The following is a 12,487-nucleotide window of genomic DNA, read 5'->3' as shown; positions in this document are numbered from 1 at the left end:
CTGAAACCTCCGATGCCACATGATATATTACTCAACAGGGGCCCCCAACCCACACAAGTGACTTATGGGGAGGGAGGAGGGACTGGTGAGAGAAGAGGAAAGCAGGGGAGATCTGCTTCCTCAAACTACTTCCATCATGAGAGCTTGTAACCAGCAGCATATAATATTGCCCAAAAGATTAACACATGCCAGTACATTGAGAAGACAGGTTTTACTTTGTGCTCAGGATCTAATGAATTATCATATTTAACAGTAGTTGGAAATGAAAGTTTATACCCTGAAAATCTTGTTGGTTTCTAAGGTGCTATTGAACTCCAATCTAATACCATATTTAAGACAAGGGAAGAATTCCAACACCCCCCCCCCTTCCTCTAGCATGTAGTTAATCAACTAACAGTGATCCAAACCAATTTTCCACAAAAATCTACAGTGTGATGGGAGCAAGCCATTCACTTTTGCTCACCTGTGACACACTTGGAAAGTAGACAGGATTCCCTATTTATCTTAGGGTAGGTGATTTGAACTTTATGACCTTTCTAGCTCATCTTGCTTTATAAATTTTAAAATACAGATTACAATAGTTGCCCTACTCTGTTTACTGCTCCACAAGATTGTTTTTGCCTTGGTCTTCAGCTGGTGGCTCCAAATCAGAGCAACAGAACACATCTTGGTTTCTTTTAAAAATTATTTTATTAGCAAATGTACACTCATTCAAGCGAAAAGTCTGATGCTATGCTACAAGAGTTTAACTTAGTAAAACATGAAAAGAATTTAAACTTTGAAGGGTTACTCCAGCAACAACCACCGACAATTTTTCTAGTTAAAAATGCAATTGATATATTGTTATATATAAAAACTTACATTGGCACATAGAAGTGGCTGAGGCGAGGATTTAAAGCCGCAGCTATGCCAGTGTCGGAGCTGAAGAACAGATATTAAAAGATGTAAAAATAAAATTAAAGTCAAGTATAATTTCAAGTTTGCCTATTTTTACCCTATCGTTTTGTAGATCTACTCTCTTTGCAGTGCCACCATTCCTCCCCAATCTCTTTGCAGTGCCACCATTCCTCCCCAATAAACTTTCCCAAACATGAGACTGATTTCAAAAATGAACTCTAGCCTGTCAGGTCTATGTCCAATATTTTAATATAATGGGCAGCACTCGTTCCCATTGTGCATTCAGCAACCATGCATAAAACAGATGCACGTTTCCATAACAAAGTACTACATACATTTTAAAAATATACACATATACATGACTAAGAGCTAGTGTAGAATAATGGCTATGGAACAGATATGGCAATCATGAAGCCATAGGAGTTCAAATCTCATCTCTGCCACAAACTTTGCAGGCAAATTACACTTTTGATAAATCCAAGTATTTCCCAAAGCAATTTCTGGTCAATCAGTATAGCAGAACACACAGAAGTCATATTGTGAAACCAGGCATTTCAGAAAATGCCTTTCACTCAGCTGGCAGGCAATATAAAAATGCTTCATCCAGGTCATTCGGGATACATGTTCCCTGACAAAGTTATCACTTATATTTCATTCTCGTCTGTCATCAACTGTTACAGGTCATTCCAAATTTGTAATACTTGCATCTGAGCTACAGTTGCTCAAACCCCTGATCACTTTGTATCTGTTGCATTAAGTGGGCTGATGCAAACACAAATAAATAGCATGTGGCAGTCATATTTTCTGGAAAGTAAGATTGCAGTTATCAGATCACAAGTCTGAATGCCCCTTCCTTGCAAAAGATTTCCTGCAGGAAACACACTCAGTTCCCACAAATCAAACATGAACACTTGCCTTGTATCAGGTCAGACCATCGATCTCTCAAGGTCAATATGGTTTATTCTGACTGGTAGAGGGTTTCTGGTAGAACACCTACTACTTCCTGATCCTTTCTTAAGTGGAGCTCACTGGGATGCTCTACTTCTAAATAGTGGCCCAATCTTATGCATAGCCTGCCCTAATTCCCAACACAGGAGAAGCGTACAAAATTGCAGGCTGAACTCAGAGGCATCACAGCCTTCACAGGTGATGTACAAAACCATTTAAAAAGCTTCTTAACCTATTTTCCAGGGATAATTTCCAACACTTTCAGCTTTATGCTAAAACCACAGAAACTGGGAACATGAGAAGCTCCCGTATGCACATGGCTGAAGGGTTGGACCAACAAGACAGGATAGTCTGAAAATAACAACAAAGAACAGTTTTAAAGATACTGTCCTTTTAAAACTTTAAATGACAACAAGGGTCCAAGGACATCTCACTGCTTTTTTTATAACCTTATTTTACTCAAGAACCTGAGAAATGTACTGTGACAAACCTGTCATGTAGCTAAACAGTGGATATATAGATGAGAACACAACACATTGCAAGAGAGTAGACAGAACAGAAACAATGTGGGAAGTACTGACACTATTCTGCAAGCGCAGATTTTTTTCTTGGGCATTTTGGAATGGGGCTTGGGAAAGTACGACACGGGTTTTGTAAATGATGACCACCAACTGCTAGCCAATCAATTGCCCCAAAGACCAAAAAAAGCTGTAAGAAGACAAACTTCAGTTGTCCAGCTCCGAGAGCTATCTTTTGTTAAAAAATGTCTCTGAAGTACAGTGACAAATTTTGTGAGGGTAAACTGCCTCGCAGGACAAGTTAATTGTTCTGCAGATTATAACAAAAAAACAATATTCCTGTTGCTCTGATTTGAGCACTTCAACGAGAAGCTCATTAAAACCCCTATGTTGCAGTCCTGCTGTGATATCTCTGGCTAAATTAATCATAACATGTCTATCCTCACCCCATTTTCTCCTCTTAGTTTTCTTTAATGAGAAAAACCACAGAAGTCCTGCATTCAAATGAAAAAATGAGACTGCGCTGCAATTGGCCTTCTGCTTCACTCAAAGACAACAACAACTATCTTAACAATATTATGAAAGCTAAAAGGGAAGCCCCCTGTAGAGAGTAATCATGCTCCTTTCTTACTTTGCAACAATGTGAGAAGATCTGGCATACGTATTCTTGAGTATATCGAGACCTACTGAGCAGTGCCATGAGGTGGGGAATAACTGTAGCATCCTAGAAAGTCAGGAAAGAAAACTGAACATTAAAACTAAAATTAAAAAACCAGCAATCAGTTATGCCTGAAACATGCCGTTTCCTAGCCTCTCCACAAGGAAGCAGATTGGGGCTCTAAATTGGGAGGCTTAAATTGTGCCTATCGAAAAGTTTAATGAGAGATTTTAGAACTATACTCAGCTGTCACATTTTCAGAACAAATGCTTAGCTCATACCACAATATACAGCAGAATTATTAGAAAACAGAGAACTTCGTAGTTGCTCATCACAGATTTTTGGACCTCTGTATTGCTAAGTAATAGTTTGGAAACAATAGCATTTACTAAATGCTTAAGAGTCAGCACAGACCTGAAACAGAATTTGCTTTCATTGCCTTCCTTTTCCACAATTTCTTTTTTTTTTTTAATTATTTTTAACTAGGAGCTAGGCCCGTTGTGGAACCAACATTACGAGCTCTAGATGGATGTGAGATATCCCCCCCCCGCTTCCTACCCGGTCCCCAGATCCTCTCCCGTCCCCTCAGCGCTGCCTCCCTGTCGGGCTCGTCCCCTCGTCGGCATCCCCGGGTGCCATGTGCTGTTCCCGGGACGGCTGCGGTGGTGGTGCTGGCCGCCTCCCTCCCTCCCTCTTGGCGGGCCGCTGTCCCTCCCTCTGTTTCTTCCGGTGGCATCCCTCCTGCTGCACTGCTGTGGCCGGGGCGAGTGGAGGTGGTGAGCGTGGCGGCAGAGAGGAGGCCATACCAAGGCAGGCCGCAGTGATCTCGCCTTGTGTCCGTCGTCGACCTTGCGGTGGCCGTGGCCTAGCTCTCCGCCGCCCTCGCTCACTCGTCCGGCTGCCAGAGGTAGGCACGAGCAAGTGGCGGCGTGAGCCTGGCAAGATAGAATGCAGCATCGGCAGCATAGGCCACTCCGGTTCGGCCCAGGGCCGGAGGGAGCGATGGCTCCCTGCAGACTGAGGTGGCAACGCTGACTGGAAGGTCTGTGGGCGGGACTGATGCGACAGTGCAAGACAAGGCACCCAATGGATAAGGAGCCGGGGTGAGGGGCAGATGAGCTGGCCAACTGATTTTGGTGCGCATCGAATCTTGCCACTCAAAACACGATTATTAATAAGGAGAGATTAAAGTTTTAAAAGGCAATACAGAAATAACGTCACTCAGAACATCAGGTAGTCATACACAATGTTGGTTACAATACAAAAGTGTTTTAACATAATTGTGATAATAAACTAGGATTAGGACATTCAGTAACAGACTGGTAAGGTCGCTGGTCAGTTAATAACAGTCATATAGTAAGTGGTCTAGAAGAAATCCCCATTTGCTAATACATAGTTCAATCTAGTGTGGCCTTGGTATTTCAGAAGTATATAATTGTCCTGTATATAGGGTTTTCTGGAATAATATTTGCCTCTGCCATATAGTTAATGAGTGGATACCAAGTTGCTATGAATTTCTCTTCATATTTGCTTGCAGATAGGTTGATTGATATTTTGCACATGATGCAGTGGTCCCAAATACGGTTTTGCCAGGCTTTAATAGTATGGGGTCATTTGTTTAGTCAGTTTACATCTATGGTATTTCGGGCTATGGCCAAAAGTGTGTGAATAAGTTCTATTGTACGATTGTTTCTGTGAAGATCTGTCCAAATGTTTAGTAGTAGTATTTCTGGTAGAAACGTTCGTAATCAATTGTATGTGTGATATCTGAGACCAGAATGATTGTATATATTGACAAGTCCACCAGCAATGTATGAAGTCTGTTCTATGTCCACAGGTTTTCCTGCAGAAGGGGTCTGTGTCTGTATTAATATGATGTAGGATTGAAGGTGGGAGGTACCATCTTGTCAGAGTTTTTATGGTTTGGCAGTGTATGTTAAAAACTGCTGAGGAGAGGTTGGGGGATGCCCATATGTTTTCCCAATCTTCCTCAGTTAGCCTGTTCCCACAGTCTTTTAGTCATGGTTTTTGGTACTTAAGGGTTTTTGTCATCCAGTGCAATTAAAAGTTTGTAGATTTTGGATATAAGCCAGATAAGTGGGTTTCCAGGTTGTTTAGAAGTTGTTCGAAATCCATCTGGGGTCTTTTTAGTGTTTCAGCTCATTAAGATGATTCTATCATATGTCTGATTTGTATATATTGGAACCACCTTATTCTTTTCCCCAGTTTTTGTTCTAGTTGTATTTTCTCCAAGAGTTTCTTATTGTGTAGCAAGTCTGTAATTTGGGTGATTCCTGCTTTACGCCAGGAATCAAACAGGGTGTTTTCTTGTCCCGGTGTAAATCAAAGTTTTCTTAGAGACAAAACTACTATAAAGGAATTGCATGGGCTGCTCTAAGGAACAGAAGAAGGAGAGTTGATTTTTATACCCCACTTTTCTCTACCCTAAGGAGTCTTAAAGTGGCTTACAATCACCTTCCCTGCCTCTTCCCACAACAGGCACCCTTGTGAGATAGGTGGAGCTGAACAAATTCTGAGGAAACTGTGACTGGCCCAAGATCACTCAGCAGGCTTCATGTGAAGGAGTGGGGAAACAAACCCAGTTCTCCAGATTAGCATCCACCACTCTTAACCACACTACACTGGCTCTAGGGGATGGCAGGCTGTGTTTATTTCCTGTATTTCCTCAAGGACACCTTCAATGAAAGGGATTAATATACAGTACAGAAATTAGCATTATGAGCATCTCATCTATAAATTGAATGCCTCTATCTTTCCCACTGTTCAATATTCAATTCAAAATCTTTAAACATATTAAAATGCTTAGCAGTAGGGCTATCATTCAAATACTCATTCATGTTTTAATTACATCTCCATAAGATTGCATACAAGTAAAGTGCACTGTTCTGTGTGAAAAGCAGGCTTTGTTTTTTATATACATGTGCAAGCAGAGAAGGCACCATTTTAGAAGCAGCATTATTTCCTCTGTCAGGGGAAATGCCTCTAAGATTAATGAGAGGCACCTTTCAACTAAATGTTGCACCCCTACCTCTAGCTGTAAAAACACTCCCAATTATCATGATTGACAACAATCAGTATTTAGTCATTAAAGAATCAAAAGGAGGTACAACCAAGTTTCTTAGCTATTTTCTTATACATTCTTATCTGTCCATAAAACACAACTTTAATTTCCTATACCAGTTACTGCCACATTAAATGTATATTTTTGGAAGAAAGTTATCCCAAATTTCAATATCAATATACAACTCCAGCTTCCCTAAAAATACTATGATTACAGATGTGAAGTATTAAGCAATCAGACTACACATAACTGGATGCAGTCTCTGACTATGCCTTTTGTGTAGGTTTTTGGAACTTCTCTACAGTGCTACCTGGCAGTTTGTTTAGAGCTGGTAAAAAAAGACCAGGGGCTGGATTTTAAGTACCATGAGCCCAGCAGAGGTCACAGAATTCAACTTCTTTACCTTTCCCTCCTGCTACAGCCCATCAAAAACTCCACAGATTTTTGGGGATCCTCATGAACAGCACAGCAGTCAGGAGTAAAAACTTAGTGAAAGCCAGCTGCCCACTAAAAGAAACGCCATTATGCTGGTGTAAGAGCACCTTCAGATACCATTGCAAGCATCCTTTAACAAGCTTCGTATGGCTTCTTATTCCCACAAGAAATAGGATACTGGCTCCATTAAAGCTGTCATCTAGTTGAACAAGATGTTCCAGGAGTAGGGCTATCTTTAAATAATCTAATTTACATCGGAACTAATTTGTTTACATGGGCCCCGGTCACACGGGCAGGAAACTGCAGAGGAGAAGCGTGGCTGTTTGCCCTGGGGCAAACTACTGCGCAGTTACGTGATCAGACCTCCTGTGGAGGTCCTGTGGAGGTACCGTGGAAGTTCCATGGCAAGGGAGAGGTGCCGATCACAGGACAAGCCGGCGCACAACGAAGAAGCGCGCGCCGCGGCAAACTGGTTTTTATTTTTGTGTACATGACAAATGCGCATGCTCCGTTGGGTGCACATGCGCATCCACAGAGACTTGGACAAAAAACCCCACCTTATTTGCAAGGGGACATGGGCGGGCGCCGGATGCCACCGGAAACGCGATCAGACGCCCGCCCTTGCCCCGCAGTTTCCGGAAACTAGTACCTCCAAGGTACTAGTTTTTTGCCACGCAGTTTCGGCTGGAAGCCTCAGTTGAGCCACGGGAGTGCTACGCTTCCCAGATGTGCTGGTGAGATCGCGCCCGGAAACTCCGGCTGTTTTCCGTCTCACTTGTGTGGCTTCTGTTACGTGTGACCGCAGCCATTGTATTTTATGGTTCTATTGTTTTAAATTGTTGTTTTTATGGTATTACATTAAGATTGATGTAAATCGCCCTGAGCCTACCTGTGGGGAGGGCGGTATATAAATCAAATGAATAAATTAACCTCTTTTTTCATTAATAGCAAGCACACGTATATTGGGAGAGATTCCTTTTTGGGAAAAGTTTGGTTTATTGACTAAGAAATTTCTTTAAAAATGGAAACTTCTTGTCTTATAGATAGCAGAAGTAATGAATGACGAAAAACAGTTCTTTCAGTATTTTCAATTAAGGCAGGATCCTAACTCTTGTAAGAAATCCAAGGAGAATAAGACAAAAACCCATCATGAAGGGATTACAGATACTAAATTTTTAAACCCACCATGAAGAGATTGGTGGTGGAAAGTGCTGTCAAATTGCAGCTGACTTATGGTGACCCCTTGGGGTTTTCAAGGCAAGAGACACTGAGAGGTGGTTTTGTCATTGCCTATCTTTGTGTAACAAACCTGGACTTCCTTGGTGGTCTCCCATCCGAATACTAAACAGGGCAGATAATACATGTTTAAAGAGGCAAACAGGTTTATTATAATAGGTAAAGGTGGAATTAGAAATAAGTAGGATAAAGATTTAAATAAGAACATTTCCAAAATAGATTGGATATGGAAAAATGTCCTCTCTAGATAATTTCTGTGGAAATGAAAGAGAAGTTTACGAGAGTTCAGTATCAGTGGTATCTAACTTCATGTAAATTGTATTCAATATATAATAAGATGTATGCTTATTGGAAGATGCTAGGTTATAAAAGCAAACTTTATACATATATTCTGGCATTAAATATCTTGAACATAATGTGTGAAATTACTAGTAATAGATGATTAGATAAGTAATGCCCTTGTGCTATTTGAAAGGATGTTTGATGGAAACAGATCTTGAGATGATCATAAATTTGTTGGCAGCAGCAAAAATATGCACAGTAACCAATTGGAAGAATAAAGAATGTTTGCCCGTATCTGAATGATTCAATAAAATATGAAAAACATATTATATTTGTACTCAAGTCAGATGAAATTGTGTGGCAAACACATAGGTGGAACCATTTTTTCAATAATGTACTGGAATTCAAAATACCAAGAAAGAACACATCCTCATGTATTTTAATATGTTGTGAGGAACCACGGTTTGCACAGATTTTGATACAATTATCTGTATTTGAACTCTCAACAAAGATTATCAAATTTTAAAAAGACATTCTGGGAGTTGAAGTGTTATCACACTCTTTTGGCAGCTGACAGCCCAAATTCAGAAGCACTAGCACTAGACACTTTTTGACCCCTTGAAATACACGGAGTCTAGCCTAGTCAGGGTCCGCCTAGCACCAGAGGAAGTGTATCTTTGGTGACTGCCCAGAAGGTGAGGAGCCTGGGAGTGACACTGGATGCTTCTCTTTCTATGGAGGCCCAGGTTACTGCAGCTGCCCGATCTGCCTTTTTCCATCTTCAGCAGATAAGGTTGCTGAAACCCTATCTCTCCCCCCCCAAAGACTTGGCTACAGTGACCCACACAATGGTCACTTCCAGGCCTGACTACTGCAATTCACTCTATGCAGGCTTACCATTGAGGCTGACTGGGAAATTACAGCTGGAGCAAAATGCGGCAGCACGCCTGCTAACGGTGACACCTATGTGGGCTCACGTTTGGCAAGTACTCCGCCAATTGCATTGATTACCAGTAGAGTTCTGGATCCATTTCAAGGTGTTGGTAATAACCTTTAAAGCCTTACACAGCCTGGGACCAACATATCTGAGGGACCGCCTCTTCCCATATACACCCCGAAGTGCACTACACTCTATGGATCAACATCTCCTGGTAGTCCCTGGCCCGAAAGATCTCTGTCTTGCCTCAACCAAGGCCAGGGCCTTCTCCGCCCTGGCCCCTACCTGGTGGAACATGCTCCCTATTGAGATTAGGGCCCTGCAGGATCTTCTTCAATTCTGCAGGGCCTGCAAGACGGAGCTGTTCCGCCAGGCTTTTGGCTGAGGCAGCAGATGTCCACATATGGCCTCCCTGTGGTTTTTATCATTCTGTTATCCTTGTAACAACTACTGGCCATTATTTATATTTCATCACAGGCTAGGAACCTCCCACAACCAGAAAATTTCTTTGTTATCAGCTGTGAGCACCATTTTAATAGTTATGATGATGTTTTAAACTTTAAATTTTACTGTATTAATCAAATACATATTGTATAAACAAACTGTTGTTACCCACATGGAGCCCGCTTGCAAAAAGGGTGGGCTATAAATATAAATGAATGAATCAATCAATCAATTCCAGTGGAGGACCATCTTTGTACCAGACAAAAAAGAAGCACAAACAGAACAAAGGCACAGGATACAAAGCCCATTTCTCTCTTTAACTGAACTGATTCTTAGCCAAAGAATACTTAATCACATAAACAATTATTTAACTGCAAACAAAACAAGGCTGGATGACCTTGGGCAAGCCGTCGTTCTGATAAGAGCTGTTCTTGAAAAAAGAGCAGTTTCTGTCAGAGCTCTCTCAGCCCCACCTACCTCACAGGGTGTCTGTTGTGGGGAGGGGAAAGGAAAGGAAATTGTAAGCCGCTCTGAGACACCTTTGGGTAGTGAAGGGCGGGGTATAAATCTAATCTCTTATTCTTCTTTCAAGTTTTAACAAATGAAGAAATTGTCAACCATTAGGTTGAAACCATTCTAACCCATTATTTACACTGGTATGTTTCCTGTACTATAATTTTTAGTTACAATATTTTGAGATTATGTTGATATTAAAGTTATTCACAGAATTTACAGGAAGGTGAGAGACAGCCTTACTTGTTTCTACCCCAACAGAAAGCAGTTGAGCCAACATGCTTCTTAATGGGTCACAAAATTCTCAATGATTTGCTTTAATATCTTAGAAACACATGAATGGTGCTTGAAGCTGAAACAGCTCCAGTGAACACAAGAGCCTTGGAATGTTTTCCTTTTCTAAAAGCCAGCCTTCTTTTAGCTATGGCCTTTACGATAGTGAATGGAACAATAGCCATATGAGAAATGTAATTCTGGTCTCAGCAATACGCTAACTTGCACAACACATTAGCAACTAGTACTGCACAAGAGAGAAAAGATGTATCTGGTGTCTATAAACTTACCGTGTACAACAGTTCTTCAGGAGTTACAGGGCTGGTAAAAATGGTGCGAAGACACCTGAGGCAAGCTTCTATAAATTTAAGATCTGGTGACAGTAATCCTGTGAACACAAGTTGAGATACTTTTTCTAGATCTTGCAATGTACAGACAAGAAGCCAACACAGTAACAAAAATAAAGGTACCTTGTAGTAAGGCTGGTATGATATGGCAGTCCAGAAGAGATTTAACATTATTTTCTGTACCCATTGCAAGGCTTCCCAGCACCACTGCACATTCAGTTTTCAACTCTGTGCTGGAGGTCTCTTGCTGAAGCAAGTACAGCAACCTACACATGGAAACACAGAGGAACAGCTTCACCTCAGAGCATAGTTTAAACAAAGAAGTTATTTGTATTCTTTACTTTAAAAGGAAAGGAATTCCACTATCCAAATGAACAAAAATTCTGTCTCTTTTCCTTCCCTATCTTGCATTTATATTGAGCAAGTTATCACAACTAATACTAAAAAGGGAATATATTCCATATTTATTTAGTTCCATATGCTAAATGCCATACAAAATGCAGAATACATATAGTCCTGCTTCAGAGATTTTTCAATCTGCATTAGATGTAAGAAATAGGGAAACAGGCAATGTTATCCAAGACATACAGTGAGGAAAATGGATGAGGGAGGCATAAAGCAATGGAAAATGAGATGGGGAGTTATCAGGAAGGTCCAAGCAAACTTGAAGTAGCACCTAGAGCAGCCTTAGGGAGGAATAGAGTGGCTATTCCGTGGATAGAAGTGGCATGACAGAAGGGAGACACATGAATGAAAGGAGAAGACACCGGGGATTTACAGGAAGGAAAAGAGATAACATCCCATTCCAGAGGATTTTCTGTGAATGCTCCAACACTTTTTAATAGAGGCCACTTACAAGGCAACTTATGTGGCAAAGCTGACAAAAGCAGAGATGCATATGGTTCAGGAAGTTCAGGAGGGAGGACAGAGAGCTGATTGCTCTATGTACTTAAACTGAAGTCTACCTGAAAATACCTGTAACAAGCAGTTCATGTCAGAAGCCACACACACACCATGGCTATGTAATAAAATCTATATAAGGGACAGCATAGATCATACTAGTGGTGGTAAGGACAGATGGAGGACAGTAAATTGTAAACCTTACAAACACAAGTGCCACAGAATCACAGTACAAATATCTGGTCATAAAATTAATGCTGTACTGGGCACATATACTTCCTTTTCTAAGCTCTGATGGTGATTTGGACATTGATTTTCCTCTGTCAACAGTGAAAACATTATGAAAGTGGATGACTTCAATTATCAACATTTTGACTAAGCATGTGTAATCAAGATCTGGACAGAGACAAAAGTTTCCAGATATGGTCAACAAAAGAGTTGAGATGACACTTGCTCTAATACTAAGCAGCATCAATAATGACGCTAAAGAATTAAATGTTGGCAAATTATGTAGGAACAGTGATCACAGTGATATCAAGCTCAGTACATACACAAGTGGAAAACAGCCTAGGAAGTCCGATACATACACACATACATATGAACTTCATTTCAGAAGAGAGAATCTCAAAAACATTAAAAGTTCAGTAGAAATGTATTGCATATAGCTAAAGGTTACAATATAACAGAAATAACTACTTAAGAGGTGATAAATAAAACAATAAAAGCACAATAAAATTGAAAGTAATGTTAATTAAAAGGAAGTTGAGTCAAGAGAATTAAATCCTTTTACGTTTTGAAGTTATTTAAAACTACTATTTATATACTTGCAATATTTATATCCCACTTTTTGGCCCAAACAGGGCCACCAAAGTGCCTAGCAATTAAAATCAGAACATTATAAAACACACAAAATCTGTCAAAACTACAAGCAAAACAAGAGGAAGGAAGGAATGATCAATAAGGGAATGCCAATACTAAATAAAAAAGTCTTCACCTGCCAGCGGAAGAGACTGAGAG

The 12,487-nt window shown here is 40.6% G+C and overlaps 1 protein-coding gene across 2 annotated transcripts in view; it reads right to left on the bottom strand.

Annotated features, from left to right (window-relative positions):
* Window positions 1-12,487, bottom strand: part of ARMC8 (armadillo repeat containing 8) — an 85,230-nt gene that overhangs the window by 34,339 nt on the left and 38,404 nt on the right. Inside the window, exons 4-7 of one of the 2 annotated variants that reach the window (XM_015426861.1) lie at window positions 10,694-10,836; window positions 10,514-10,611; window positions 2,995-3,087; window positions 862-921 (exon numbers count right to left, since the gene is read on the bottom strand). In XM_015426861.1, the coding sequence (XP_015282347.1) occupies window positions 862-921; window positions 2,995-3,087; window positions 10,514-10,611; window positions 10,694-10,836 (394 nt within the window). The remainder of the gene's footprint in view (window positions 1-861; window positions 922-2,994; window positions 3,088-10,513; window positions 10,612-10,693; window positions 10,837-12,487) is intronic. The other variant, XM_015426862.1, reaches the window with a different exon arrangement.

This window comes from Gekko japonicus, unplaced genomic scaffold, assembly GCF_001447785.1.
Source record: "Gekko japonicus isolate JY-2015 unplaced genomic scaffold, Gekko_japonicus_V1.1 scaffold14, whole genome shotgun sequence".
Classification (NCBI taxonomy): domain Eukaryota; kingdom Metazoa; phylum Chordata; class Lepidosauria; order Squamata; family Gekkonidae; genus Gekko; species Gekko japonicus.
Note: the sequence above shows the minus strand (reverse complement) of the source record. Positions and strands in the feature narration are given on the sequence as shown.